At 40.3% G+C, this 27269-nt stretch overlaps 1 protein-coding gene across 2 annotated transcripts in view; it reads right to left on the reverse strand.

The window, feature by feature from the left end:
• Man1a1 (mannosidase, alpha, class 1A, member 1) overlaps nucleotides 1-27269 on the reverse strand; it is a 183427-nt gene that overhangs the window by 54165 nt on the left and 101993 nt on the right. For both annotated transcript variants that reach the window (XM_006256497.3, NM_001033656.1), the window contains exon 6: nucleotides 18286-18380. In XM_006256497.3, coding sequence (XP_006256559.1) covers nucleotides 18286-18380 — 95 coding nt within the window. The remainder of the gene's footprint in view (nucleotides 1-18285; nucleotides 18381-27269) is intronic.

Genomic DNA, 27269 nt, shown 5'->3' on the forward strand with positions numbered 1-27269 from the left:
CCATGTTCCATGCTTCTACATCGGCCAAATGTAAATAAACCAAGCCTTTCTTGATTAAAAGGAAGCTTAGAGATACACAAAACTGCAAACGCTGCAGAGAGAACTCTTGGAGGTTATCCTGTTAGTCTATGTTACTTGGTATATAGAATTCTCATTAGTATGCACGATAAATGACTTACCTTCAAATTACTTCTAAATATATTTGGTCAAGACCTTTCTTAGGATAATAGAGTCACTAAGATAACTATTTGGAAGGACACAGAGCGGCACTCATCCAAATGAATGATTATCAAAAGTGCATCCAGGAGTCAGGGAATGCAGATCAGAAAGCTATCTGCTGTTCTGGATAAAACAGTATTCACAGGGAAAGCAGCTTGGCAAAGCCTGTCGCAGATTAGCACAAAAGTCATAATTTCTGAGAGACTGGGACAGAGAGAGAGAGACTTTACCCTTAGAGCAAAACCACAGGTTCTAAACTGAACTGAACTGAACTGAACTAAACTGAACAGACAACCAAGCCCTAAGTGTAGAATTTATGACTTAAAACATGGAATTTCAGGTAATAGCCCCAAGATTGTCTCCTGGGTAACAAGGCCCTCCTTCTCCTGTGGCTTCTACTAATATGGTTTCTATTTTATGTGAACACTTGTGGCCTCAGTACAATAAAGAAAAAAAGATAATGGTTGAATTAAATTTCTCCAGTATTAAAATTGTAGTTTTGAATCCCCAAATTTTTCACACAAAGAAATTTACCTGCAGCTTAAAAACAAAGGCAAGAAATATATGTTGTTAGCAGTTGGAAAACCACATGGTTGATTCAGGGGAACATTCCCATATTGTCCCACGGTGATTTTCCACTTTTAACATTCCTGATAACTGCTGTACCTAAGACTCATGATTAAACACTCACAATTCCTCCTCAAGTCGTTTAATTAAAATGCTTGTATGCTAACAAATTATCAAAAGATGTTTGCCAAATATAGTAGGTCTACCTTTATTTTTAAGTTCTCATTTATATTTAAGGTGAACAAAATATTTTGATCTATTTTACACACACACACACACACACACACACACACACACACACACACACACACTCACACTGAAATGGTTACCAGAGTCAGGCTAATTAACATATTCATTGTCTTACATGGTTAACATTTGTGTGTATGCTTGTGTATGCACACACTCATGCATATGCAACTAAAAATGGAGAGAGGAGGCAAGCTGGTATCAGGGAGATAGTTTCCAAAGCATCTGTTCAAATGCAGAACTGTTAGGGGCTGAGACAGGGCAGTGCAAGGGGAATGGGAAAAAAGTCTGGATATGAGAAGTATCAAATATCATAAAAAAACATAGTGGACAAGATCTGATGACAGACTGGATGCTGGGGTATAATCCTTAAAGGTGACGTCAAAGATACTGGTATAAGAAAAGATCAGTTCAGAAGGGAAGTGCTGTGGGGGTTGCAATGATGCATAGGACTTATGACAGGTGAGGTTTAGAAGTGACCTCAAATGCAGCTAGACCTACAGCCTTAATCGACCAGTAAGATGACACCAGAGCCAGGATTAAGGGGTGTCAGTGTCTTCTACAGGTAGAGGGATCCCCTTGCTTCCAAGGGCTTGAGAGGGCCAGTGCAGATCAACCTCACCCTCATGCTCATGCACTGAACACTTAGCTACTTGATTCTGTCCTGATTTGAGGTAGAGATCAGCTATTCCCCAGGTGAGTAGCTTCTCATGCTCATAGGAGCCACCTGTCATGCTTCAGTGTCATACTACCACACGTGTCACCACCCTCACAGTGACACTGCAGGGGACACTGCTGCTGAAATGTAGCAGTGTTCAGCCAGACACAAACAATCTGGATGCAGACCATGGGCATGCACACAGGAGAGCAATCCGGATCTGGTGAACAGTAAAGAAGAAAGTCTGCACCATTGGAAAAATGAGGGGTGATGGGCAGGCTAGCCATCGCTACCGAAGCAAGCAGAGAGAGAACATCACTTGGGAATGGCGGAGCCCCGTGAGTTTTAACGCCAAAGCAAAAGGGGAAGGTTGTTCTAGACCGAACAATACAAAGACACATTAGAAACAGAATTATGGTAAAATCGAGAAAGTGCCAAGAGTTGTCTATTAGACTAGATTGTGCAGTGTTTCGCCGGTGCTAGTTTGACTTCACAATCAAGGAACCAGCTAAACACTAAAGGTGGGTCAGAAAGTGACAATAGAAGTTTCTTTTGAAAACATTTCAACCATCTGGGACTTTGAGAAATGGCTTGGAAACCAGGAAGGTGAAAACTGTTATGGTATTTGTTGAGGCAAATCATAACGGGGCCTCTAAACAACCTTATGTGTTGATCTGCCCGGCTCAGAGGATACCTGTATGCCTAGTCAAATATTTCTGGCTGTGTCTTGAGAGTGTTCCTTCTTTGAGGAGATCAAGACTAGAATTAGTTACTCTCTCACCTGCTGGGGGAGCAGCATCCAGACCTCCAAGGGCCTGGATAAAACAATAAAGAGGTGTACAAAGTCGGGGATTCTGTTCCTTTGAGCTAGGACATCCATCTTTTCCTGCCCTTAGATGTGGGAGCTCCCAATTCTCAGCCTTTAGACTGCACTCACTGTGCAGTGGGTTCCTTGGATCTCAGGCCTTCAGAGTCAGCCTGAATCACCCCTTCTGCTTTCCTGAGTCTCAAGCTTGCACAGGGAAGCCAAATGGATCCAAAGGGATCCTTGGGATCCAAAAGGAGACATGCAAATTCCCTCAATAAACTTTTTCTCCTATGTATTTTTGGTTCTTACAGTTTTCCTTACTCCTGGAGAGGAGCGATGAGAACTGAAAGAAAAAGAACTGTGGGGAGAAGTGGACTAGTGAGAAACCATGAAGAACTGTCACAAGAGAAAAGGGGTATGGATAGGAGAAGGAAAGAGGGAGGGCTCACTACACAAGCTTTTGGGAGGACGAAAATGGAGGTGTGTGGGGGCGTCTTCCAGGGAAACAAGGATTGACAGTAAATGCCTTTTCTGGTACGGGGACGGGGGGAGGAAGTGATTCATAAACAATCCAAGAGTCGTGCACTAGTGCTGCTGAGATGTTTCCCAATGACAACTCACAGAAGGGTGTGCATAGACGGCGAGGGTGAGGAAGTGATGCTTCAAGGACTTGTGAGGAACAGGGGCCTTGAGGAGCAGGCAGAATAGGGAGAGGGCCAGCTTAACACAGGCAGGAGCTGGGAAGAAGGGAGGAAACTTTAGAGGAATGTTTTCTCTCCATCATACAGGCTCCTGCTGAATACAGTTTCGAGTGTGTTTACATTTCATAAATGGGGAGGATGAGAAAGGCAAGGAAGTCATAAAGATTGTACAGCCGGAGAAAAACTAGTTCTACAGAAGGCGTGGGCAAAGACTCAGGTTTACTATTCTAGAAGGAAGATCAAAGAGATTGTCCCAATCTTATTATTTGTATTGAGAAAGAAGCTAGAAAAAGGTTTCCATTTTTAACTTAGGAAAATTCACAAAGCCAATATATAATTCTTTCAAGACTGTTCTATACAGAACTATGCTCACTATACAGATTCTATTTTTATAACTGCTATGCAAATATAAACGTGAAGTTAGTGCTTACAACTCAGACTGGGAGTCTGATGTAACTGCAACAAAAACATTGAAGCCTAGCATCAACTTTGTTCTTCATTTAAAACCATTACCTAGCACAGGCACCCTTCATCACTCACTGTCTATTCCACAGTATTAAATGGTTATGTGTTCAAGCCCTTTCTGAGCTATTTCAAATGGTAGCAACCCAAGAAAGACTCCACCACTCCACAACTTCATGAGCACAGCACTGCCCATGGCCCACTTCTAAGTGGATAAATCAGGGCAAGAAAAAGTGAAGGTGGCACCAGATTATTTAATCTTGGGATATTTACATCTAGTTAAAAGTAATTTAGGACTTTCCTTCAAGCCAACTAAAAAGAAAGTGTTGAAGAGTAATCTAAACAAGATCAAAGGCCACTTAACATAATGAGACAACGTAGCCATTACTGACTGCCAAGTGATGAGAAATTGGCCTGGCCTTATAGGTAAATGACTCTTGGATATTTACTGTTTATGACAGCAGCCTTTGAAGGCAAGGGCGAGAGTTTTAATTAGGACTACGAGGAGAAACTATCAAAGCTGTGCTTTCTAAATTTTTTATCTCAAAGTAAGAAAGGCTTCATTAAACTAAACATTCCGACATGCACTGCTCTTGACCGTGGGTGAGTTCTTGGGAGGCAGCAGAAAGAGGCAGAGAGGTGGGAAGTGGTGAAATGCTCCCGCTTTCCATGACTTCTGATGCTCCCTACACTACCCACAGCAGAATAAGGACAGCACTCGTGCTCCCCAAAGAGCAGGAGGGTGACCAGGATGAAGTATTTCATGAAGAGGGGGTTTTCTGATCACTGCAAGAATTACTAATGATGGAGGTTTGTGATGGAGAACGGCTCCATCACAAAAGAGGCAGCCTCAAGTTTGTTCATATTTCCTGTGACTGCAGCTTAGTTTGAAAAAGAAGAAAAGAAAAAGAAGGAAAAATACACCAGTTCTTTCAAAACAGAAGCTGCAATTTTGTATGAATCAAGTAAACAGCCATTGAGGAAATTGGTCTAACGAAAGAATACTTTGAAACCAGGTGTTTATGTAAATGTTTGTAAGGTAGTTCTTTTTTTTTAAAAACACATATTTGTATTTGACTCAAAATTAGAAATTCCTACCTTGAGCATTCAGAGGCAGCGTGTCAGGAGTGTTGGAATTCATTTCTAAAAACTGGGTGTATATGCATATGCATTTATTATAATTATATACACAAACCATTCTCCTATTAAGTTACAGAATAATGATATTAGGAGTAACACTTCCCAGCAAAACTTTCAAGAAAATTGTTTGTGTAACCAAAAAAAAAAAATCATTTAAAATATCTGTTTTAGGCAAGTCTGGCAGTACTCATGTTCCTTGTGCATTTGTGTGTTTTTATCCATGTATGTATGTGGGTGAGCATGCTCATGTGTGCATGTGAAGGCCAGAGGTAGGAAGCAGGGGTGTCTTCTTCAATCACTTTCCACCTTACTTTCTGAGACACTGATTTGGTTAGACTGGCTGACCAGCAAGGTCCAGAGATGAGCTTGCCTCTGCCTCCCCGGTGCTGGGATTACAGATGTGTGCTCCTGCACCTGCTGTGTATGTGGGTGCTGGGGGTTTAAATTCAAATCCTCATGATCATGTGGCAAGCATTCTGTCTATTAAACTATCGCCCAGCTCTTCATCCTGCCTTTAAAAGCACATAACAAAGCAATGAAGAGGAGGTGAAACTAAACAGCCTAAAATGCTACCCAGACATCTCTTGCCTTCAATTCTCTTTCAACCTTCTGCCATGTATAAAGGCAAATCAGTTAACTCTATCAACATACTTTCATATCCATTCACTTAGGGCAGATGTTAGAGCCCTGTTGTGAAAGAAGTAACACAGAATAAAGGCTTTAAATCACTCACTACCACATTTTAAAAAGAATGCTCTCTCTAAATTCTATCCCCACTTAAAAGGCCCACACTGAAATTATGTGCAACGAAGTTCATAAATATCTATTCCTCCAGCTACTGCTTGCCCTCATGTGGCTTTCCTTTTTGAAAGTTGAAAGATGGTCATGGCATATATTAACACAAGTGTATACACATAATTCATAAATACAGAGGCATGTGTGTGCTTTTGGGTGAGCACACAAAATATTTTTACTGCTAAGGAAGCAAATGGAAGAGTTTAACGTCTACTGCTCGCGGTCTTGATGTATTTGTGGAGTTCCAACCAACATACACGCAACGAGCAATAAGAATTCACACACAAATGATCAGCTAAATGTGCTCCCCTTAATATAGTGCTAACTTCCCTTTTCCCCCTACTAAATTTAAGAAACAACACAATACCTCTCGATTAAGGAAATCACTACATTCTTCCTTATTCTGGTCTCATTTCAGAGTATTTCAACAATTTAAAATAAGCCTTCTTCAGCTGGGTGGCTTCAATATTCAAGTCCCTTGTTGTCCCAGATGATAACAATTACTCCAAGCACTTTAGGATGCTGCCTGGTTTCCGGAGAGCTCTGCATTATAAGCCGAACACTCAGAGAACTGCCGGAATTAGAAATGCGTGTAGATAACACACACTCTTTTTCACACAAGGGGCTAAAGGCAAGGATGACCCCAACATGCCCCTGGGAAAGCTTAAAGGATGCTGAGTTGGCCACAAGCACCTGGCGGGGGAGGGGAGAGGCACTGAAGTCTCTCTGTGAACTATTTTTTTGGTTTTAGAGTTTCCTTCTCATTTCAAGGTCTTCTTGTAAATATTCTTCCTGCCAAACTGACAGGACTTCTCAATCCTATGTCCACGAGGAGAACCCCAGCTTAGGGACAGGCCTGTGACGATATTTTAAAAAGAGTGATATTAAAGAAAACAGTGTCTTCCATATGGTTTAGTGTGTTTTGATTTATACCCCTGCCCTTTCTACTGCCCTTTCTTTCTGCTGATCTTTCTCAAATACAATCAGCACCATTATAGGAATTGGCACTGTCAAATATTTTAAAATTATGGAAAATCTGTAACAGACAATTCATTAATTTTCCAATGTCCACTTGCAGTGTGCCTGCCAGGACAAAAAGGTTCCAAATTGTCATTATCTAGGGGGACAGAGTAGGAGAAGAAAACATAGAGAAAAAAAAGCCCCAAACGAACAGATTAAGAGCACTAAGAACACAGAATAGTTGATCCAAAGAGCTAGGGGAGTCTCTTACAAAGAAGAGAGGGTATACATTCCCTGACTTTTGAACAAGCACATGTAATCAGAGCTGAAGAGAAACAAACAAATAAAACCCAAGCTACTTGTTTGATGATTTCCCCAACACACTATTAGGAATGGCACATATCTTAAGTTAGATTATGTAATTTTTATTGTACTTCCAAGTGTGTGTGGGGAGGACAGATTTATTCCTAAAATTTAGGCAACTGTCACTGATAAAGCCATTACAGTAATTGCACGGGATCTGTTTATTAATTTGTCACAATTAAGTCAATATGAGCTTTACTAATGTCCTATTACTTGATTAGTTTTGAAAGTGATTATCTTAAGAACTCGACTTAATTGGAAGCCTCTCAATTTACAAGGTACATTAAACTCTCAGTTGCATCTTAAAATTATTCAACGCATGCAGGTCAATTACCAGTAATCACTGTTTTGTACAAATGTTCCATGAAAACTGTGGCATGGCATGACAAGGAAGGAGAGTGCTGTTTAATTAATAACGTGAAACTCCCATAGACATTTTTCAGGATAGAAGGGCCACATGCGCATTCCCAGAACCTTCACCAATGGGGTCCAGTTCTCAAAACTGCACAAAGGAACAGGAGCAACTCTCCACCTCGAAGATGAAGATTCTTTGTCGGGATTGCCAGATCACCGAATTGCACCACCGAGACCCACACCCAGCTGCACACCGATTTCCAGATTCATAAAGTACAATGACTTCTTAGGCTCACCCCATCATTGTCCCTTCTCTAGTTAATAAGAAACTACAGTCTATGATCGTTCATCCAATTTTCCAGAACGGATCAACTGAAGCGTTCACTACATAAGCAGGACACGCTGTGCGGTTAATGTACCAGTGAGACAGGGCGGCCTTTAAAAATTATTGGCACAAGTCTGAGTGTTTTATATCACCCTTTCAAACTCCCACTCAAAAGGACTCAGCGAATTCAGTTGGATATTTACAATGATTAACAATCACAGGGGCTGATAAAGTACCTATAGGCCTGCTGTAATTTTCAAATATCTTTTCAGACTACTTCATAAACTTTTACACTTTATTAATTGGCTATTTGAAAGGTTTGCTCCACACGAACAACCCAGTCTCGAGATCAATCGCAGGGAAATTGACTGCTGGCTCGTTAAAAACCTGGGGAAGTCAATTCCTTTGAAAAGCTGATTCCATTGCTGGTCTGCAGAGGCACTGTATGAATTTATGTGTTGTGACTTGTCTGTAATCTAAGTTCTACACAGAGAATAAATTGAAGAGTGCCAAGGCTGACTTGCTAGAAGTGTATGAGCATGTGAACTTAGTGAACCAAGCTGAAAATGGTAAACACTAGATATGTACATTTGAATAATCTTGTGTTCCTGGTACTCAAGCTTACATGACTGTCGGTAGATAGTAGTTCCTGGTGATATATCTATAATATTTACTATATAAATATTCATATATAATGTGTACTTAATGATAAAACATAAATATCATTAGACATATATGCATAATTAATTCTATAGTAAAGGAAGTGGTCATTCTACTCTCCTGTGTTTTAAATCAATGTTCTGTATGCTTAGAACTGAACGTTAAAGAAGGCTTCTTCAGTTGACTTTCAGCCCTTTGATTAATACACAGGTATTTTTTAAAGGGGTTTAAGTAAATTTGAGATGAACTGTCTTTAAACTGCCTACACACCACCTCTGATACATTGTCACACGTAAGTACTCATAGTTATCCTTAAACTACAGGATGTTTGGAAGAACATAAAATATTTAAACCACCTAACTCTCGGTGGAATGTACAGCCCATAAAGCATCTGCTTCCCCATGTCAGTTTTCTGTCCCCGTGGTCCTAGAAGAACTGCAGGTATCTGAGAGGACATGGGTTCAGTCTGAGATGCAGAGAAATGTGGACCTCCACGCCTGCCCTCAGAGGGAGATGGGGTGTGCTGTTTCCTCTGGAGGTTACAAGACACTTTAAAATCCATTTGCCAGGGATTTGCGGCCTTCAATTAACGACAGAGGTGGGGAGAAAGGGAATAGTTGAGGCATCCTGAAGACCTTCAGATTCCTACCCCTACAAACTCCGTGACTAGGAACATCGAAAGGCATCCTGGGGTCGACTGTGTGTTTTTTCCATCAAGGAAGGCGACACACGAAGTACAAGGAAATCAGGAGTTGCTCTCCTTGGTGTCCACGTGTAATAAGTAAATGTTTTTGGTTTGGTTGTGAATGCCTGGCAGAGGCGTAACGATCCAAAGATCAGCCAAAGGATCAAGGAACCTCAAGGAGATCTCGGCTCCCTCCTTCTCATCTGGAGGGAGGAAGGGCCTTGCCTGTGATGGGCGCTTCCCCCCACGTTCCTTACCATATGTAATAAAGTACTGTTGCCTGAAGGCCCAACTATGTTTTCCTGGAAGTGGCTTTGCCTTTCAACAGTTACCGCAAAGTTCTTAATTAAATTTAATTAAAAAATAACTTTCACTTTTCTCTCTCTGCTAGGATGGGTCAAAATTTGTTTTGTCTTCAAACAGAACTAAAAAAAAAAGAGTAGGGTATGGAAGAAGTACAGGACAAATAAAATCTTCTGGAAAAGTCAATATTTGGAATTAACTACTCTTTTTAAAAAAAAAAGCGATAAACTGCTTAGAGGTAAATAGACAATTTTCATACAGTCTAATGGCAACATTTTAATGCACTGCAAACAGCAGGAATGGCTGGGTGGTGGGCAGCCCTGCGACCTTTTTTTGTAACTGCTGCTGAGCTAAGACATTTCTCACCATAAAGGTTGTTTTCAGAGTCTGGTTTTGGGTCACCTACAGCAGCTTCTGAATTGGTCTGAACCTGGTTAGAATAGCAGGTTACAGAATCTCACTAAAAACACCGGACCACAAGCCGGCCATATTGGATACAGTGCTTGAACAAGCTCTCCAAGCCACACACACACACTGTGAAATTTGAAAAGTTTAGTTCTACTAAAGTTGGCTTTTTAGGCAATCCTTTTCTGGTATTTTTGCATTTCAACAATTGAACTGACTATGAACGAATAGAGAAAAAACTTCAAAGGCAACTGAGAGAGGAGACAAAACTGTCCTCACCCTTAGCAGAGTCTTAGGATGCCTGCCCTAAGCACAGGGACCCTACTCCAAAGAGACTTAAACAGATGGGGCAGCGGATGCCGAAGGGGACATAAAAACATTCCAAACCGCTGGAGAAGCTGAGAATCACAGGCATAAGGTGACCATGATAGATAACGGAATTAGAATAACCTAATAACTCGGAAATAGGTCTACGTGAGTGTTTATGGCTGGAAAACACACCTTTTCAGTGATTACATTTGTACCACAATAATTAGGCAAGAGGTAGTATGCTGGACTTGGGAAAAGAACATAACACTTATTGCCTGAAACTCACTTTAAATTTGCAATGCTCATTAATAGAGACAATTAGAAATAAATAAGAATTTAGGTAATAAATTCAGCCAGGATCTAATATACTATACCTAAAATGACAAAAGTATTAACATCCTGAGCATGGAGCGGTGTATAATACCCCATGGACCACACAGAGATACTCCGTATTTTCTGTCAGGTCCACACAAAACCCCAGCTCTTCTCTAATAAGGGCAGGAGAGCTTGCTTCGTAAAGGGTAACTGGGTGCTTCAAGCCTGAAGACCACCATAAAGGGTCATCACCACCAAGTTAACTCTGGCTGTTCACTACTTTACCAGAGAGAAATTAGAGAGTCTTTCTGGCCTCTACTTTTATTTTATTTTATTTATTTATTTATTGGATGTTTTTTATTTATATTTCAAATCCACTTTTATTCTTATGTGGGCTTTTGGCTAAATGTGGAAATTCCATTAATACAAGGGTGATACAGAGGAAAAAACCATTCAAGTTTGAATTAGTTAGTAACAATTAATTGTTCACTCTTTTGGAGTTGATAGAAGTTCTCTCTGTGTTCCTAAAGTATCCCTAAGACATACATAGAGTATCAACTGTCAGAAGAAGCCCGGAGTCTATGTCTATGCTGAGATCACTGGTGTAATCTGGTCCAATGGATAAAACCAGATGTTTCACACTTCTCTTTTTATTTATATTTATTTATATTTATTTATATTTATATTTATTTATATTTATTTATATTTATTTATATTTATTTATTTATTTATTTATTTATTTATTTGCAGAGCTGAGGACCGAACCTTGCACTTGCTAGGCAAGCGCTCTACTACTGAGCTAAATCTCCAACCCCATTTTTTTTTTAAGATTTATTTATTTTATGTATGTGAGTACACTGAAGCTGTCCTCAGACACACCAGAAGAGGGCATCAGATCTCATCACAGATGAGTGTGAGCCACCATGTGGTTGCTGGGATTTGAACTCAGGACTTCTGAAAGAGCAGTCAGTGCTCTTAACCGCTGAGCCATCTCTCCAGCCCAAAGGTAAATGATTTTTTTTTTTCCCCCGAGCTGAGGACCGAACCCAGGGCCTTGCGCTTGCAAGGCAAGCGCTCTACCACTGAGCTAAATCCCCAAGCCCCACACTTCTCAGAGAGAACAGTTGACATGTAAAGGAGTGGTGGGGACATATGGATCTCTGGACTAGGGGAGTCTATTCCAGGGACTGAGATGTCAGGAGGAGAGGAAATACTAGTTGGGCTATGGGTTAATATCATGAGTTTAGGTACATTCCAGAACCAAATTCCATCCTCTGCTGAATAACGCTATTGTTTTTTTTTCTGCTTTGTGTATGAGGGTTACTTCTCCCCAATGAATTATTACAGGTTGCTACATGAAGGAGAAGGCAGAATAACTGGCCTTTCTGCAGGCAATTGTTCTTTAGTAAGTTTTCAGCTTGAAATAATTAATATGCCAATTCAGTATTTCTTGAAATGCACCACTTTTATGTATAGCGTTATCCTCAGTACTGAGAGCAAGGCCATTCGCTAGCAATGAATTCAACGTGTGTTGCTTTCCTGTTCCTCTGCAATATTTTTCTCATGCATTGGTTCAATTTACACAAAAAAACCTTTTGAGTTCATTACTGGCATTATTTTAGATTTAGTTATGAGAAGACAAACTGAAGACAGTGAAGAAAATGGCCCAAGTTTTAAAGGCATAGGGACAATGTCAATAAAGACTAGTTTTCACCATTGCAAAGGAACAGCTAGAAAGAGGTCGCCATCCTATTTTTTTTTCCTTATTTGAGAGTTTACTTGTATTTTACAAAAATGTGCTTGGTAAAGCAATTCTCTGCTTAGAGTTGTGATTTCTAAATGAAAGGAAAATCTTTAGCTGGGAGAGTGTTTGCATGGTGTGCACAGAGCCCTAAGTAAGATCCCAACTTAACAACCCAGGCGTGTGGCTGCTGAGCTGTACGGGGCCAGGAGCATCAGAAGCTCAAGTTCACCTTTGGGCAGGTGAGCAGTCTGAGGCCAACATCATACATGAAACCCCGTCTCAAATACCAGCGGAGAAGAATCCCTTTAAGTGGTTGATATACTAACTACTATAGCAAACTATTCCAGGAAAGAGGGCTTGGCAATCAGAGGCAGTTATTTATTTATTCATTCATTCATTCATTCACCAGAGTAAACTATGTGGTGCTTTTCAATGATATTAAAGCTGTGATCAAGGATTTGTTGACCCTACTTCTCAAATGTCTGAGTTGCATGGGAACAGAGTACTCGACATGACTACGGGATGGATCAGGAGCTGAGGCTACATATAATCCCAGCAAAGTCCTGCTAAGAGAAAGAAAAATGGCCTCAGAGATGTCCAGCTCAACACGCAGCCTTCCTGCCCATCACACTCCTTCCCTTCCTTCCCATGGAAACCCTTTGATATATCTGAGTTCTGTGACAAGGATAGGAGAAAACTAGCCATTTCCCCGACCACTAGCTTACTGATTTCCTTCCCCTCTTGTCCTGCACTGGCAGTTGTAAGATGTGTAAGACCACACCTTGGTGGCAGGAGTTGTACTAAGCGCATCACTTTTAAGATCTTCAAGGAAGATTCATTAGTATTTCCTAGAGAGTATCAACAGCTAGGTGAATTAGATAGAAACCTGGTATAACAAAAGAGCCAATGGGGGGAAAATAAACTCAAAAAAGGAGGTCAGCTTAGAATACTTAGAAAAACTCATGCTTCTGGAGTTGGTAGAACTTGTCTTTGAGTTCAGACATGACTAAATCATGAACTATCAGACAGAACTCTGAGTCTCTGTGCATGCTTAGATCGCTGGTGTAAGACACCACAGGATAACGAAGCAGTGTGTTGTCTGCTAAGATACTAGGAAGTCATTCAATCAGCTTTGCTCTCTTTCGCTCGGAAAATGTTTAGTGATATTCTTAATCCTACCCCTATGGCAGTCGAAGTATGAAACTGCGTTCTGCCTCGTCTTAATGCATTTCTCTGGAGTCTGAAAGCAGAAACTTTAAAACACGCTATTCGAGTATAATAATGTTGAAATATACACACCAACTGCCAAGTGAAATCACAGTGAGACATTTAAAAAATTAAAATTCTTTAGGCCACTAAGCAGTTTTCCAGTCTGTCCACTCAAAACTCCAAATATGATATATAAGCTATTTTATACTGCTCAGGTATTAGCAGCTCAGAAAGGGGGTTATCGGTCCTCACATAGGATAATCTTTCTTTGTCAGAAAACATTAGGCCATGTATTATTTCTAATTAAAACCCTGTTTCAGGCAATGAAATTTATAATTTAATTATAAGCATATAAACCACAAAGCAACTCATAATACAGCAGTGCTTTGTCAGATAATTAAAATAGTGGGCAGGGAAAGCTTTTCCAAGCAGGGGGAGAACAGGGGAGGGAGCCGTGCATCCTCCATCGCCTTGCTGACTAATGAGACTCGGAGCAGAGAACAGTCAGGTCCCAGCACATCCCCTGATGGCGAGAGTCCCCCTACCCTGCAGTATATCCCTACCCGCAAGTGTTGGTTCAGAAAATCCACAAAGAGAAAGGTGATAACACAATACGGCTAAAACTAACTCATTTATCAAGAGAGGCAGAATAATTATTAAGCATGACCCGACTGTGTGTGTGCTCATGGAAATGAATAGTGGGGCACATTAACTACATTATTTTAAATTAAGAGCACCCTTTAGAAAACTAAAAAAAAAAAAAAATCTAATGTAAGTCTTTTCTACACCTAAGCTTGAATTATGCCTAGAAATAAAGAAATGTAAAATGCTTGATTTTGGGACCTACAGGGGTGAGTTTTTCTCCAGGTGAGTTGGAGAAAAATAAACACACAGGGCCCCTTGCTAATAGTAGTCACGAGATCAGATATCAAACCTTGACATTTTGTCATTAGAGAAACTGGGTTATAGGAAAAATCTAATCTGCTAGGATAGCATTGGTTTCGTTTGGCAGGGACCCTGGGTAAGTTGTATAGCCTTTTTTTTTTTTTTTTTCCACAAGGGTACCAGGGAGGAAGGCACGTTAGTCTGGTCAACCCTTGTAACACTTAAGCTATCTAGTGACAACTAGATCTAAAAACCACAATTCCAACCAACTCACAGCTTAAAATGCAGCTCTTGAATTAAGAATTTGTTACAGGTACAAGCAAAGCACCCAGCCCTTCTCCCTCCTACAGGGGCAGAATTCCCAAGATAGCATATAAATAAATTAGATTCTCTTCATATTTTTCAGGTTACATAAATAACGAAATCCAATTTGGCTGATTGGTATTTTGGCTCCAAATATATAAACCTTCCCAATTCAAAATGCTGCTTGTTTTAAATTCAACCCAGTAAGCAGTTATCTCTGCTTGGCAAAACTATCCTATTTTTGTAAATTACAAATGTGAGCTTACAAACACCACATGCAAAATATATATTCTGCTTTAACAATCAGGCCGTGGATCCTGAGGGAATGGGCCAGCCTATCAACCTCTTCAGTAAAATCAAGTGAACAGAAGTAGAAAACCTTCCCAAGATGTAGAACAACATCACAGCAGAGACACAAAGAATCAAAGAATGCTTATTTTTTTTTTTTTTTTGGCAAAGGAGAAGCAGAGAAACACTTATCTTTAGGTGATAGCTTGGATATTAGAGACGTGCACATGTCAGAGCAATAAGTTTACATTTTCTTTCTTTTTTTTTTTTTTGTGGATGTTGGTAAAGAAAAGTATTCCTATTTTCAAAATTGAGAAGGAAGTGCTCTGTGATAACAACATGGCTACCAATCACTGTCTCCATTAACAGAGTTCCTGTTGAGTTTCGAAGCCAGTCAGCAGTAACTGCCCATTCTATTCTACAAAGTCTCCTCAACCTCCCTGCCACTGGCCATCCCCCCATCGGCATACCTTGGGCACAAAGGCTACGGAACATTCTCTTGTTTGGAGAAGATAATTGAGAAAATAGTATCTTTCTGGACCCAATTCCTTGCTTCTCTAGCTACAGCCTGCAATGTCAGAAAAGCTCTGTGCCAGCTGTGCCCTTTCTCTGGGTCCCACTGTGAAAATACAGACTCAAAGGAAATAGCACCCTGGTGAAATAGCAGCAACCATGCTGTGCGAGCATGCTGGAGGCATATTCAAGTGCTACTCTCCTCCCTTGGGAAAGGTTTTAAGATGATAACTCAAGCTTTTCAGGTGGAAAGAGGCTGGTTTCAATTAATGGGCTTAACCAGCTAGATGAATACCAAGAATCCCACTATAATTCTGCCAAAGCTTACTTTGTGAGTTTGGGGTATGTCACTGCTGTTTGGTAAACAGGAATTAGAGTGGATAAAACATTTAATATGAAAATAGCAACAAGGCTCATCTAAGTTGGCAAAAATTCAAAAAAAAAAAAAAACCCAGAAAACAAAAAAACCAAAAACCAACAAAAACGATGTTCCTATCAGTTGCCAAGTGATTACAGAATTTCCCTTACTACAAAAGAAAACATTGGAAATATATAAGTAAATACAATCATTTTTTAAAAAAACTATATCCAGTTCTTTTATAATCTACAAAGCAATGTACTAATCCAAAATATTACTCAAAATAAGGATGGCTTTATAAAAAATCTGAATGCCCCAGTTAAAGAATTCTTGACCAGCACACACACACACACACACACACACACACACACACACACACACACACGCACGAAAATTCATGATTGAAATAGTTTCTTTTCCTCTGTGTACTGAAAAATATTTTTGTAGTACACAAAAGATTTCATTAAGAACATCCACTTCGCTATTAGAATCAAAAATATGAAACAAAGTAAAGTCAACAGTATTTACAATTATTTCAAGAAACATCACAACCTATTAAATATGATACTATCTGGTTCAACATATGCAAAGAAACAGGCCCATCCTTTCCCCCGTGGTTTTAGGGAGATTTTGTGTAATTACAGAAAGCCTCAGCATTGGTTCCAGTGAATCTTGGAGTAAAAGTTAGAGCTATTGTCTACTCTAGGACCTTTATCCAAACCTTCAGTTCCAAAGTGTACTCGCATGGCAAGTTTTGGAAACTAAGTACCATTTGGTTTTCTAAGGAGTGTCCACTTTATCAGAAAAGGTCTAGGTTGATTGAAATTTTAGTTTGTTAACCTGGGAAGGGTCACGGGAGACAACTGAACTAGTTTGCCTTCCGGTTCATAAACAAGCCTGCAGAATTTCTAGAGATTGCTCCAAACAAAACCTTGAAGAGGCTGGAGAAAATGCAGAAGCAAGTCTCTTGGTAAGCAGTTAGCATACTGCTCTGCTTCTATCAGCTTCCTCAGTGGGCAGGGGGAGGGGGAGGGAGAGGATGTGAGCTGACTGTAGAGTGTTTTTCTGACCAGATCTTATTGAAGCTAAGGAAATAGTATCTTGGTCAGAACGTTGCCTACAAATACCAAGTCAGAGGATATGGGAGGTAAGAGAGGCCATCTTCCTGAGCCAAATACAATGAGCATCCAAAAAAAAAAAAAAAAAAGCTTTCGCAGGCCAACCTCAGAGGCAGACCTGTGTGGAGATCCTACAGAACATGGACAGATAATGCAAGCTCACAGATATGACCTTAGGAGCCCTGATGGGGCAAACAAATCCTGAGATATCGCACTTATTTGGTAGGGAAACAAGCTCAATTTAATACAGCTTTATAGTGTGACTCCCCTCTCTTTCTGCCTCAACATGCCCAACTTGCCTCATAGAGAGGCACACAGATTCACTCATCAGTAAGTTAAACATAATTTCAAGGTTTATATAGGTAATTTATAAATGAAAACAAAGCGGAATCTTGAAGGTTTTGTTTTTACTATAGGAAAAAAGAAAACAAACGATGATTACTTTCCGTGATTTTTCATGACTAACTTGGGGATACAATGTCACTAACGTAAGCAGTTATGTGTTCTAGTTTTGTCGGCCCCCTCTGTGGCTTCCTGTAGTGTTTCTAAGGTAGGTAAAGCATTTCTGTGGATTTGTATCACTATGCACATAAACATCCTGGTACACAACGCTAGCACTCCCATGTACTCACTGTCTGGCCTGAGATACTCCTAATCTTTCTGAGACTCTAGTTCCCCAGGAACAAAGTAGAGGATCGATAGAGGTGACTACATGGAACTCTTCTGAGGACTATGCGTCTGACAGTTGTAAAGAACCTGTCACATTTCATGTTGATCATGACAGTGATGATCGCCATCATATATCTTAGCCAAAGGGGCCCATATGCTATCAGCAATTGATGGGTACAGAAATGTTAAGAAGGGAAGCTTAAAACAAAATTATGTAATTGATGGAACACTAAGACTACAATGAAAACTCAACTCCCTCCCTTGGGGAGCACTACACAGTATTTGGCTGGTCTGTTTGTTTGTTTGTTTTGATCAGTTGACACACTGTCCTTAAGGTCTTAGCTTGTCAGATGTCTCTATGCCAAGGGGCTGGTTGATCTGTCAATGGACCAGGCTCATTTGTTCTTTCCAACTGTGGACCTGGAAGTCTCCAACCTCAGATATTCAGATATACCAGAATTATTATTATTATTATTATTATTATTATTATTATTATTATTATTATTAAATTTAAGTCTAAGTGTCATTGCTCTGCAACATCTGTGCCTCCAATGGTTTAAACAACTATTGGAGTAAGCAACCGTAGAGATCTGCTTAAACAAAATGCTTTCCTAATAACTAAAAAGGTGATATGCTCTTGGTATTTAGGGAGTGGGGCAGGACCAGTAATACAAGAGCACTCTAAAACAGAGAAAACTTAAGCTCAAATCTGCTTTGCACGATTCTGTTAGGACCACGTTAGCTCCTGGCAGCAGCCCATCTGAGGCCATAGAACACTGAAGGTCTAAGAGCTTCCAACACATTTCTCAGACACTCAATTGAGGTCCACTGTCGGCATCATACATGTAATTAACCATCTCATGAGGCTACAGTCTCGGATATTGCACCTTAAAGTATGTTGTTGAAAATGAAGACTTTTTTACCTTTTCATATTCAGCAATGCCCAAGGTATTCCAGAGGGACTATGAAATGCAGGTAGCAATTTTACCCCAAGTTCCACTGCTTTCTTTCGAAATATCTGAAAAGTTAAACAATTCGGTAAGCTACTATTGCAAGTAAAACATTAATGTGCTCCACTATTATCCATATTTAGTACTTTACTTTGCAACTCTGTCTGAAACGAGTAATAGATCATGAGCTGGTCCACGGGCCATTGCACTGTGGGGTTCGTAAGTGACACTCTGGCTATTCCTTAGTACGATGAGGGAGTGAAGTAGCAAAATTCAGACACGTGGGTCTTAACTTCCTTGATCTTAATTTCTGATCCGAGTCTGCTGTCGCAGGCATTTGAAAGCATCATAGATAAATTCTGATAATTCTACGTGCATTCCAGGAGATGAACTCACTGTTTTTTGACCACATTTCTTAGCTAGAAAAGTACGAGGTTTATCCTAGGCACATTTACTTAGTGGGGCATAAAGAACAAAAGGTTTAGAAAGAGATAATGTATAGAGTAAGAGTATCAAGCCCTTGTAGTTTTGATTTTCTACGATATTCAAGGAAATAGGTAAAAGTTAGGCTGGGTACAGATTCTGTCCAGGGTGTGGTAGGAAGGTTCACATAGACCACAGACAATGAGAGTCAGTAACATTCTATTGTGGAGATGGTCTTTAGCTGAATGGCTTCAACACTGGCCTGGGGCTAAGGAAAGACTGGAGAGAGGTGTCAAGAGTGGGCATACTCTTCTCCGGAGGGATCAGTCTAACACAGGTAGATGCATGAGGAACCTGCAGGATAAAATGGCTTGTCTGTCCAAATGGGCAGATAGGGTGGTGTACGCAGTCTATGTCAAAATCACGAATAATCATAAATGTGCTTAGTTAAATTAAAACAATGAAATATTTGGAATAAAATTCCATTGTGCTGAACTGTGCTTTTAGGAAGAGTGATCAGATGGCATGTGTTCAGACATAGTTTGACTTCCAATCAACTCAAAGTACTGGCAAGGTTACTCGAGGAGGGGCAGACACCTATCTTCCCTGTAGAAGCAATAACAGCAGACTGGTACGTTGTCCCCTCACCTTCAAAGTGTATGGCTTAGTCTGGTGTACTCTTCCCTTCTACTTTCTCCTCAAACATGGACAAGCTTGGACAAATAAATCGGAGGACAGCACTAAGGCACTAAGGTCCTTCCTCTACCAATGGGGGAGCATTGACCGCAGGGCTTGTCAAGGAAGTCCTCTCTGTTCTTTTTCCAGATAGAATGGCTCCTCATGATTTCTATTTCATTACCTGAGCCTCCCTAAAGAGAGTCCTAAAGACTTGGGCTCCACAAAGGACAGTGATCCAGTAATGCTAACCTGAAGACCACCATATAACTCTAGTCTTTTCCAATCTAAGTCTCATTGAATAATGAAATTTAGAAAGAAAGGAGTTTCAAATGAAAACTCTGGCAATCAACTGACACATTGTATACAAATAAAGGCACATATATTTGTAGTATACTGAAAGAAAAAGAAGAGGCCATTTCTGCCATAAGTTATCAACTGTCATCAAAAGAGAGAATTTCTTGAAATAACAGTGCATGGGAAGAAGACAGGAACAATAATAAAACAGACCCATGGATTCATTCTCCCTCCCCGTTCTTTGTTTTATCCTAAAAATTCCAAGCTGTCTCCTATGGTAAGGATTTATGCTACCACTGCCCGGCCATCTGTGGACTTTCTGGTCTTCACCCAACTTTTTAAAACTGTTAATTAACTCCTTTTCAAGACAGTTACATAAGACAGAAGTCAAACTATGCAATTAAAACCCCATCTTGGATATAAGCATATGGTGTGCGAGCTGAAGGCGCAGGCTTTGAAGGCACAATGCTTGTGTTTCAATCTCTGCTGTACCCCTTCAAGTTCATTCATCCTGGCCCCACTGCTTAATCTCTCTGAGCACAAGATTTCTTGCCTAGAAAATGCAGATAACAGCAGCATTTGCTTTTGGAAAGCTGTGGGAAAACATCAACAAGTTACTATATTTACAAGCTTTAGATTAAACCGAGCTCACTCTACGGGTTAGGTGTAGTTTTGAGGATTGTCATAGCATATATCCTCAAGGAGGTACCATACTGTTTGGGCGGTTTCTTTAGATAACTCTGCTTTGGTTAAAATTATGCTTCTCCATCTCCATGGCTCAGTTATGAGCTGAAGAGACGCGTTCCCAGTTCTGCCTTTCCTATTCCTTGACTCATGAGAATGCATCACAATGTGGGTATCTCGCCATTTTCTGAAACTTAATCTGTCCCACACTGAGTCAATAATTGAATATCCCAGATAAACTCTAATTCCATCACTGATAATGTTTAGTGAGTCCCTTGGACTTGGTACCTGATTTATTAACCTTCAGTCACCAGAAGGTGAACCGGGGTTAATTCTGAAGTGTCCTGTGCACAGCTCCCTTGAAGATGAGTGTAGCCCATGTTCTCAACACCAGCTAAAACAAAATGGACGATTGAAAAGAAGTTTTCCTCCCTCAGCCATCAGATTTTCTCATATCCGTTAGACTGTGTAATTTTTAACATTTTTGTTTAAAAAAATCATGATTTTGGCTGCTTTACTAATCTTTTGAACAATGCCCGAGAGTGAATCAGGACTCTCACCTTTGTTCACTCAAAGGCTGCTCTGGCTGTCTCCTGTGAAACTTCATAGTCTCAAATTGGCTCAGGGTGTGATACTGTTAGCATCTTTATCTAGGCAGCTCTCTCATTTTACTGCATCTTTTGAGCCCATCAATTCTATTCATTCTCCCAGGCTCAAGCCAACTCTCACTCCCTGATCTTGGTGGTCCACAAATGCCAACCGACTCTGGCAGCCCATATCACACAGTGGAGTATTTGCCAAGGCCTGATTCGGATTGCTAAATGTTTTCTTGTACTTTTATCCTAATAACAGAGAGATTTCAATTTCCCTTTACCCCTTGTTTTATGGTCAGTCAAGACGACTCATTTTGCATTTAAGTTTGTTGATATCAGCACAGTATTCATATGACCAGTTTGGAGGAAGACAGCATTGTTCTCGGTAAGCAGATAGAGAAGTGGTGACAGCATTGTTCTCGGTAAGCAGACAGGGAAGTGGTGACTTGCCAGCTCGGATGATGACCTTCATGGTGTCTGCTCCCTGCAAGCTCAGCTTGCTCTCATTTTGGGAATCTGTTTAAACAGTCGTTTTAAGAGAGTTCTTGCAAACATCCCCTCCCAAAGTGGCCCATCCTCCCTCAGCATTTACCACATTACCCTCTATGCTTTCAGAACCACTGCTTGCCCCGTTAGAATGACTTATTTCTTCCTTGTTTGTTATTTTGACAATCCCACAAGATAGCAGCATAAAAAGAGCATGGGCTAAAACATAACACACACACACACACACACACACACACACACACACACACACACACACACAAATACACACACACCCCACCCCAGCAACACAGGAGCGGGACTTCTCAAAATGCCCCATTTAATGAGCGAGTGGATAAATCAAAGGTTGATTTAATGCCTGAGGCACAGTGATAAGATGCCACGGATCCTGCAGTGATTGTAATGTGGCTTAACACATTCCACCCGTTTGTTATTGTCATCAAGTCATTATCTCAGGAATTCTGGAGTCTTAAGCCTGGATGTAATTGGGGAAAAAATAGAAAACGGTTTTGTAGATAAACATTAATTACCCCACTGATGCTTTAAGTAATATGGAATTCGCAAGTTCAACTCTCATTGTTACTTGCTACTATTTGATTTTTTTTTTTTCCTTTTCTTTTTTTTGGAGCTGGGGACCGAACCCAGGGCCTTGCGCATGCTAGGCAAGGGCTCTACCACTGAGCTAAATCCCCAACCCCCTATTTGAAAATTTTAATTCAAATTTATTGTCTCGTGCATAGGTGTTTTGCTTGTATTTTGTACGTGTATCACATGTGGGCAGTGCTGCTGGAAGCTAGAAGAAGGTGTCAGATCACCCGGAATGGGAATTACAGACAGTTGTGGGTTGCCATGTGGGTGCTGGGAAGCAAACCCTGGTCTTCTGGAAGAACAACCCGTGCTCTTAACTGCTGATTCATCTCTCTAGTCTTCTTGTTATGCAAAGAAAAGGTACTTGAAAGAGGAATCCAGACTCTAAAGTTATAGAATATCTTTCTCCTTGCCATGATGTACACGTAATAAAATTGGCTTATAAAATTAACACTGTTGGGAGAGTGAAGGAGACACACTACAAATCAGTCTAAAGGGCAATTAAGCTTTAAGTGGTCCATCTTGGATAATGTGCTGAACATCAAATTATTCTAAAAGCACAGTAGAAGAAACTTTGGTGTCCCTTCAAGGGGCGCGGCATGACGGCAGGAAGAGGACTGGTTGCAAGTGCCTGGGGTCCAGGGTTGATCCTGCTCCCTCCCTCGTGTAAGACTTGGTGGCAACTCTCTGGCTTGGTTTCTCCAGTATAATCAAGACAGTTGGCTGATGACTTTTGCTTTTGCTTTATCATTGGTAAACACTATTACATAGAAGTCACAAGATGAGATCTGAAGTGTACTTGACCATATGTATGGGTGTGTGCAAATATATAAAAAAATGAAACTTAATGTCAATTTTTAAGAACAGGTTCTGAGAACACGCCATCCAATTCTGAATCAATCTTGGTTTCCAAGGCTTGTTGGTGCTAAACTTGTCAGGGAAGATTTAAATTGAGAGGGCACGATGAGAGCTCATAAAATGTAACCCTGCTTCTAGCCAAGGACTTTCTATTCCCTCCCCCATACCTTTTCTAAAGGCCACTTTAAGAGAACAGTTTTTAATAACTACCCATCAGTTGGCTACAGGCAGACATTTTATGACCCAAGAAGAGTTTTCCAAATTTGTTCTGTTACAAAGATTCTGACTACCTTCGTGGCAAAAGTCAAAACTAATAGAATTTGCTGAGAGAAGGGCATTGATATGATAGCTTCTCGAATAACCTTTCATGCGTGTAACCTGCAAACATCTTTAAGTAAGAACTTTAATGGCCTACAGCTAAGAATCTTAGAACAAGCATCACAAAATGGCATCCTTTCCTTATGTTTAAGGAACATCGCCCTAGTCTTGTTGAGTTTTGGCTCAATGTTTTAGAAAACTTCAAAAGTTAATCCCTATCAAGTAAAACATTAATCTCTTTACTCTAGCCTTACAGATAGGAGCAGACAAGGCTGTGAGCAAGATGTATTGCATTCCTTGTCTTTTCTAGTTTACAGCTCCCTGAAGAACTGGACAAGAGTCATATACACCCCAGAGCAAAGAGAACGGGAAGAAGAAACGAATGAGAACAGAAGGCTGTGGCCGGGAGCGCTCTCACCCTGACAGGCTGCAGTCTGAAGAGCACACTCGATAGCAAAGCCTTTCTTAAAATTCTCACACTGAAACTGTCAAAAGAGCAAACACTAATTCTCCATTAGGGTAAATAGAGTCTAGCTATCATTCACTTTTACTACGTACCGCCATCAGAGAAAGGTGTCATCATATCTATGATAAATATCGTGCAGAAAATAAGTGAACTGATACATCATTAAGGGAGGTGATTAACTTGCACATAAAACGAGCGAGATTCTGTCACTAAACCAACATACACTATCAAGACACTAGAGTGTTTTTTTAGTGGTTACATTTTGAAAGGTTTAAACATGACAATCAAGATACATAGGCGAGCCCATTCAGCAGAACTTAAAACTCAATGTCATCAGAAGTCTTTGACCTCCATGAAGGTAAAGACCTCTTCAGCTTAAATGCTGGTTTGCTTACAATTATATCAGTGTGATATATCAATCTCTGATGCCATTCTTTTGCTTTTTGATCAGTATATGTTGTGGGCATGTGTGTCTGCATGTTCACATGTGTGTCTACATGTTCACATGTGTGTCTGCATGTTCACATGTGTGTCTGCATGTTTACATGTGTGTCTGCATGTCCACATGTGTGTCTGCATGTTCCACATGTGTGTTTGTCACATGTGAATGTGTGTGGCCAGAGGATGGTGTTGCTATGCCTTGTAGGTTTCAGAGATCAAACTCAGAAATTCAAGATTCAATTTATTCGTGTGGCTAAGTCTTACCAATTCAGATAGTCTAGTTTGTCATGTTGTCTGTGAATCCCCTGTATTTGCTTCATGGGCTCTGAGATAACAAGGAGGCCACCACACCATCTAGCTTTTATGTGGATTCTGGAGAGCTGAACTCAAGGCTACACTTGCATGGTATACATGTCCTGCAAATGGCTTATCTACTGAGTCACCTCCCCAGCCCTCATGTAACTATTTTGACCCATAGGGATGATACCACATGTATCCCACCATGTGTTCCTCCTTCTGTGCCTTTCGTTTAGTTGATCAAAACCTAAAGCTGGGAGACTCTTTTAAACTAAAGGCTCAAGTGGATTTATTGAACTGTATTATGATTCCACTCCCTGTGGTTTTTCTATGTGACAATTCAACTTGTCACCCCAAAACAATTAGGTTAAGGGAGCACTGTTCATCTTCCTAAAAGTTAAAGTATTAATAGATTTCAACTTTTCATAAAAATGATGTCTATGCTATTCTGTCCATAACCATGGGTCACAGCCAAAGAGAATCCATTTAGAATCCCTTAGACTTCATGTTTATTGTGTATGAAAGTACAACATTTAAGTGAAATAAGAAATCCCAGATTTTAATTTAAAAACGCAAATGTAGATGCTTGACTGAACAGGCATTTCGGGTTTTACCCACTGTTCTGATTTCTTTAGTACTGGGGATCAAATTCGAGACATTGTGCATGCTAGGCAAATACTGTACCAGTGAGCTATTTCCTTAACCTGATCTAGAAAATTTATTTTTTCATAAAATATTTAATAGCTAGTGAAGTTTAAAAGAAAGAAGTTGCTTTTATACGTTCCTGTAGTCAAAATGAATAAATGTTGATAAATGAATAAAATTGCATTTGATATTGATTTTTTTTTCCCTGAGAGGATGATTTCATTGCCTAGCACTTAAGTGGGGGGGATTTAGAGCCGGGGTGGGGGAAAGGTAAAAAAGAGGTGAAGTATCGGTGCAAATTCTAGCTGCTGTTCAAGGGCAGGCAGGCTTCCACTGCTCCACATGGGCAGAACCCTCTCCTGCCTTCTCCTGGAGCGGGTCCTGTGGGTGCCCTGAGTGCCCCATGTCAAGGTTGCCTGGTAACAGACAAGCCAAACTGGGAATCAGACACTCTGGGCTGCAGTTCAGATTTTGCTAGTCCCCATTCAATCAGAACCAAGAGGGGCCAGCTTGCTGTTTTTCTCTTGTTTTATTGTCAAATGAGGACAGTGGAGAAGACTTGTGAGGTTGTTGTTGTGGTTCTTGTTGTATAGGACATGGTTTTGAGATTCAGTAAGCACATATCCCTGACTGCTGATGTGGTGAGGACTATTAAGAGATATAGTTTCAAAACAAAAGAAGATCCTCCATTGCATGAAATTCACAAGCAGGGAGGTAAGCCTGATGATGATTTAAACACAATCATGTAAGCAAGATTACATACAGCCTAAGACATAATGCAAACCCAAATATAGGACAAGAAATAATGACATGATACAGACTTTATTGTGGAAACGAAAGAGGGTTGGGTCTTTGAATGGGTATATATATATAAGTATATATATATATATATATATATATGTGTGTGTGTGTGTGTGTGTGTGTATGTATATATATGTATACATACATATATACATTATGTTATATATATATAACATGGAACTTAGTGCATGGGCATCTGCATTATTACCTGGGGTGGCTATATGTACTTGTTTGCACACATCTTTGGGTTTATGTGGAGGACATGAGAGAGGACAGCAGTGGAGGGGAAGGCACACACAGTTCATTATGCTATGGAACATGTAGAAAATATGAGTGATAACCAGTCAGAAAGGAACAGATTAGATAAAACAAGTCAAAGTCCTTTAACCAAGATAAGGGAGTCAATGAGTGGCTAAAGGAAGATCTTAGGTGTCTTGGAGGTTTCACGTTCTACCTCAGGGCCTCCTAGTCTGGTTCATCAGGGTTGAGAGTGGCCACGGAGAAAGGAAGGCTGCTGTTCTAATGAGCTATGGGCCTTTCCTGGGTTACACGATTCAAACATACATCGATGGAAATAGCAAGATATCTGATAGAAGTAAAATCTCGAGAAATAATTCAGTTCTTTCATTTAGTGTGTGTGTGTGTGTGTGTGTGTGTTCATGTGATAATGTATATGGGTATGCATGGTGGGCTCTCCTTTATGTGGGTTCTGAAGCTTAAACTCTGGTTCTCAGGATGTGTGGCAAGGGCTTTTACCCTCTGAGTCATCTCACCGGCCCCAATTAGGGTTCTTTAAAGAAGCATTTTCTTAAAATGAGACCTGGAAGGAAGCCATATGATGTATGCTATCCGTCCTTCAAATTCATATTCAATATAGAACCTACATAGAAAAGGCAAAAGAACTCTCCAGGTTTTAGTGCTGCTGTGTGAACTTTACATTGCATTGTCTTGGACTTTCATCTCCCCCAAATCTTTTCCAGAGCAATAAATGATACACCACAGAGAGGACAATAAACATTGGCACTCGAAGCAAAGTCATTATGCGGCTCCTAAAGATGGGCTGTCAAGTCACTCATTCCATCTCAATCGAGGTTTCAAAGATGGGCAAATCACCAGCGTGGTTTGGGAAAAGACAGTGTATACAAGGAATCGCATTTCATATTTTTCAAGCAGGCCAAATAGTTTCTGGCATACTTAAAATGTATATTTCGGATCAAAAGCAAATACCCCCGTTCGAAAAAAAAAAATGCCACGCCTTCTACAACAACAGAGAGCTTCATATTTTATCTAGTGATAACTTCTCATAGATTTTTGTGGAATCCACCCTGTAGAGATTATTACCTGATGCATTAGCATGAAAACACCAA

The sequence above is a fragment of the Rattus norvegicus genome, chromosome 20 (assembly GCF_036323735.1).
Source record: "Rattus norvegicus strain BN/NHsdMcwi chromosome 20, GRCr8, whole genome shotgun sequence".
NCBI lineage: Eukaryota > Metazoa > Chordata > Mammalia > Rodentia > Muridae > Rattus > Rattus norvegicus.